General features: G+C 36.5%; 1 protein-coding gene across 1 annotated transcript; it reads left to right on the top strand.

The window, feature by feature from the left end:
- The first annotated feature begins 1,249 nt into the window (after window positions 1-1,249).
- On the top strand, window positions 1,250-5,223 carry LOC121519137. The gene is made up of 2 exons (XM_041801949.1): window positions 1,250-1,329; window positions 3,895-5,223. Exon 2 carries the CDS (start codon window positions 3,903-3,905, stop codon window positions 4,689-4,691), a length of 789 nt encoding a protein of 262 aa, XP_041657883.1. The 5' UTR covers window positions 1,250-1,329; window positions 3,895-3,902; the 3' UTR covers window positions 4,692-5,223.
- The last annotated feature ends 206 nt before the right edge of the window (window positions 5,224-5,429 follow it).

Genomic DNA, 5,429 nt, shown 5'->3' on the forward strand with positions numbered 1-5,429 from the left:
ACATTTTCAATTTAGCATCTTACAATTAGGACTCAAACTTAGGATTTTGACTTTTAGTTTCATATTTTGAGCATTTCAACTCATAATTTTCACTTATCATATAATATTTTGAGCTTTAAGATTCATAATTCCAATTTTTAAGTGATATTTTGGTATTTTTAACCAATTATTTTGTATTTTATCTCATCTTTCAACTATAGACTTTGATGTCATAATCCCATAATTTGACCTTTTAGACTCACAATTCAAAATTTTAAATCATATTTTGACTTTTAATTTCATTATTACAAATTTTTTTCATATTTTGACCTTTTAAAGTCATGATTTTGACATTTTTTCTAATATATTTGCCTTTTAAAAAACATTATTTTTCAATTTCAATTTAATGTTTTGACCTTTTTGAATGAATAAATTTACTTTTCTCAGATTGTGAGCCTTTAAACTTTAACTTTTTAAATGTCAAAATCGTTTATCATTAGTGCAAAGTTTGTTTGTTTTTTTTTTCATATTTTATTACTGGTGAAATGAGGTTGACAGTTTATGGTGAAAAAGGTGACCCTATTAGGTCCTCAGGTTAGTCCTGAATCCAGAATCCGGCCCCTGCTGTGATTGAGTTTGACACCCCTGGTCTGAGAAGTACTGCAGTCTTAGTGGACATGCACCCATACAGGTTATATATGTTTCGTCATAATAACAGTAAATGTTTTCTCAATATTTCAACTAGTTTGTCTCCTGTTAATGCAAAAACAACTTTGCTTTTCCCATAATAATGAGGTACTTTCTCAACATCATCTGAAATGTAAAAAAAATATGTATTCATAGTATGTAAAACATGTTTCTTATCTCTTTTTTGCAGTCATTTATTTGTTCTATCCAATATTCAAACAGCAAAATTATTTATTTAATTAAGATCTCCAGGGTAGACCAGTTGAGAACCACTGGCTTATATGGTGTCATGCAGAGTTGGGGTTAAAGATTTGTCACATTTTGCTGTGTATAATTCTGTCTTTGTTTATTTATGACACCTATATTTGCTTTCAGTGACCCCATGTTGAGTAAAAAGGACAAAATAAAACTCTTTAATGAATAAGAATGATCTAACTGGAAGTGAATATTCTGCAACTTTTCACACTCTACCTATAGGCAGATGTGTGCGTGACCAGGCTACAGCATCAAACATTAAAACCACTTCCTTTTCTTATTATAGACCAAATGGAGAAGTAGAAACCAGTCAGCCAGTTGAGTGTGTCATTGATTTAGACAGCTGTCATTGTCTGGCAGTCTCTCTACACACCAGTCATCTCAAGATACTGCAAGATCACCAATAATGTAAGTGACAGATCAATGCTTATTTTGAACATATTGACAAAAGAACTAAAGAATGGTATAGACTTTATGTTAAGGACACAATAAAGGCGAATTTATATCTGCTTTAAAATCCTGATTATCATATTTATATCGCTTTAGACTACACTTAGAAAACAATAAGCTACATTAGAGAGGATACAGTTAACTTTTACAGGCTTTAGTGTCACATCAGCATCAGAATACATCAGTTTAATATACACTGTAACACTGTCAAAAACATGTTAATTCTCCTGTACTGTTCATTTTACTCATTTGCACAGCAGTCATATATACCTCCTTTTCCACCACTGTAACCTTATCTTTTCCATTTTTATTTGTAGTAGTCTACATGCTTTGTTGTCTTTGCATTGCTTCAACTCCTCATTTTGCACGGCGGGATTTTCTTATTTTTATCAAAAAGTGTATAGTTAGTTTGCTTTTTCAAAAAAGTATCTTATTTTGATGATTGCTCCTAAAAAACACGTACACTTTGTAGTTAAAAGTCCATGGTGATACTCTCTACTCCAGTGGTTCTCAGCTGGTGGGTCAGCACCTGAAAATACTGTCCAGAAGAAAAGTGTGGCAAAAAGTCCATGATGTATGGAAACTCGACATGGACAAACATTAATATATTTCATTTTACTCCATTTTGTCAAGAAAGCAGGTAGTTTAGGTTGTTTTCTTAAGACTTTACATCTTTATCTTGTTGTCTTAGGCTTAACAAAGTTATTTTCCATTTAATGTGTTAATTTCTCCAGATTCAAGGAAAACAATCAAAATGTAATCAAGGGTAACTGTGCAAAAGTGTTCTTTAAACATTATTTTGTCCTTCTCGTTGTTCAAAAGCCGGTGTTTTCCAGCCGAGGTCCAAACTGCCACATTATTTTAACAAATCAGTGCGATTGGTCGAGAGTTTTCTGAGCTGTGGGTTTCAATTTCTCACTGTGGAGGGTGTGGTGGGTCCTGAGGCTAGACCAGTTAAGAACCACAGCTCTAAATGCTTCTTTTAGATATTTTTAAAGGAAGTAGACAGGTTTTTTACACATTCAAGGGTGTGTTGTCCTGTTTTTTTAAGATTATTTTGGGGGCATTTTGCCTTTATTTGATAGGACAGCTGAATAAAGACAGGAAATGTGGGGAGAGAATAGGGGAAGACATGCTTCGAGACCATTGCATTGAGGATTTTAGCCTCTGCCTGCTCTACCTGAACAACACCAGCACCCTTTCATAAAATCTTTGATTGTCTTTTTGATATTGATACAAGTCATTTGGCAACTGATTTCAGTATCAGAGCATAAATACCAAAATCCCAAAGCTCTGCACACTTTTAAATAACTCCAGTTTTTCGAAACAAATACCAAAAAGATCCAAGATGATGATCACTTTGCTTGATTATCTTCAAGTCCTTACAACCTGGTTTTACAGTGGATCTCCCAAATTAGGTTACCAATTCCCAAAAGCAGATGAAATTTGGAGTGACAGAAAACACTTAACCCTTGTGTAACCCAGTTTTAACAAATCCAGTATCGTCTAAAATATCACAGAGGGATAGATCTGGTCTGCTTTCAGACCTGTGCTCAGCTCCAAGGAAATAACCTCTCCCATTTTTCTGTTTATTAAAATTAAAAAATAATTTTCTACATAATTCCCATGATCCCATCTCATCCTAATGGAAAAAATAAACACAAATGTACAATTTATTTAGGTAGGCTGACACGGTTGAAAAACTACATCATTTTAGCCTTGCACCTGCATGCAATCACCTGAAGCCTGTCTATACTCACTACAAGCCCAGGCGTCATCTGCCGTACAGAATGACACACAACTGATTAAACCACCACTTGACTCCAACATCACGTGTAGCCAAAATTACCCAAACGAAACTTACTGTACATGAATCATCTTCCATCATCTTGTAATTATTTTTTTTTTTAAAGTGACAAAAAAGGAAGTGAAGCATTACTCTAACTATATTTTGAATTGTGAAGTATATAGGAATGTGCTGTATCTTGCTAAAGAATTGCAACTTTTTAAAATTTTTTCCTATTTTTACTACTGAAGCAACTCTTGCTTAAAAATTGTATCTACAAATAAGCAACAATCTATGAAATGATGATGATCATAACTATAATACTAAAACCCCAAAAAGCTGTTGTACACAGTGTTGATAGAGTCTGACTCTACCCCCTACCTACTGTCCTGTCTCTTGAATAGAGGCACAAAAAGCTCCACATAATCATAGAAATAATTTTAAATGCATAGTTTGCCTGAAAATGCAGCAGATTAGTATAATGTACTCAAAGTCTCGTACCTCAATTGTATATAAATACAGAGGAGAAAAAAGTTCTTCTGACAAGTTTTATCTTGCAAGGAATGTGTGGAAGCACAATCCTAAAACAATAAAGCCTCAGTTAGTTCATGAGTGTGTGACAGATGATAGAATAATAAATTACTTTTTGATGATCTTTTTTATTGTTTCTTCTTGTTGTGTAAATTTGTTTTCTTAATCTCATCCCAAACATCATCTGCTTTTGCATGTTTTTTCAGACTCCACCATGAGTCACATCTTCTTCCTGATATGTTGCCTTGCAACTCTGAGCACACCGCTCCGTGGAGCTCCGATAGATGACCAAATTGACTCTGGTGATGGTGAACATTCAGCTGATGGTGTTTTAAAGTCTCCTGGTAGCAGTACTTTAGTCAGTGTTACTGAGGCTGACAGAACAACTGAGGACAGCAGCCTGTTGAATATGCAGTCACTTAAAGCTGCCCTGAAAACTCCTGACCCATATCCATCCACTAGTCCAACCCCCACCACCACACCTCCTGATGATTCTTTCTTCAAGGAGGAATGTCTCCAGGTGTTTTTCGTGTCAGGTGGACTGATCATACTCTGTGCCATTCTGCTCATCTCCACCTTGATATTGGCCTGGAAGGTGTGCAGCTTAAACAGACGCATCAAGGAGCTCAGCAACAACAGGGACCTGGTCTGCACCTCAGAGTACTGGATGGAGGCAGGCAAGGACAAAAACAAGTCAGAGACACAGCCTAGTGAGACCACTGTGTTAATGTCCGATCTGAGTCAAAACAAGGAGGAGACAGGTAACGGCACCACCAAGGAAGAAGGGGAGAAGGCGAAAAAGGACGAACAAACGGGGGAGGAGAGCAAGAGCAAGGAGGATGGGGCTCCAACAAAGAGCGAGGAAGCTGCTGCTACACCTGCACCCGTCTCGGAGAGTTCAACCTCCTCAAAGCCACAAGAGGAGGCCGGACAGTCAAAGGCCGCTGACACTGCAGCAGCCGCCTCCTCTGAGGGTACAGGGGAGGCAAAGGATGTGGTGTAGAGAGAAAGAGAGTCTGTGTGTGAGGCCAAAGAGCTTCCTGAGCAATTGCCTTCACTTCCTGAAAGTCTATTTTAACGCCTTTACTGTAAATAAATAACATGTTTCTCTGAAAGCTGTGCTTTAAAGTAAGTCTAAAATCTGTGTTGTACTTAGTCTGTGAAACTAAAGCCTGATTTATACTTCTGCATCAAATCCACGCCCCAGCACTGACTGTCTGGTATGTGTAGCCCTAAGCAGAAGATTCTGTCAATAGCCTGATGTGCACCTATAAAAATGAACCATGCCGACTGTCAGCTCTGTGAATGGTCTGACAGGGAGCATCCTGTGACCAGGGTTAAAAAGAGTTCAAAAATATTGTATCTAAGTAAGAGCACAGCTACTTTGATTTAAATTTAGTTAAGTAGAAGTAAGATTCTTGCTCTGTAAAGCTTCTCAACTTAAATAAAAAAAAAAGAATTTAATGTTTACACAAAAAAACTGAGTAGTTCTTTTTCATACCAGAGGGAGTTAACGAGTAAAATAAGATTTTCTCTTCAACCAGACTGTTGGAATAAAGTTTTCAATAAAACTGCAGTCCATCCAAAAAAAAAAAAAAAATGGATGAAATGTGGATGCTTTGTCTCATTTTGCACTTCTGAATGTCATGTAGGACCTATAAGACAAACAAGTGGCCAGTTTTTTATAGTAGACAGAAAGCTTGCACTTCCTCTTTCCACGTAGTTTTTACTTTTCTGTTCA

This window comes from Cheilinus undulatus, linkage group 12 (genome assembly GCF_018320785.1).
Source record: "Cheilinus undulatus linkage group 12, ASM1832078v1, whole genome shotgun sequence".
NCBI lineage: Eukaryota > Metazoa > Chordata > Actinopteri > Labriformes > Labridae > Cheilinus > Cheilinus undulatus.

Bases quoted from the DNA above. Each gene is read 5' to 3' on its own strand.
- LOC121519137 (XM_041801949.1), top strand. From the start codon at position 3,903: ATGAGTCACATCTTCTTCCTGATATGTTGCCTTGCAACTCTGAGCACA.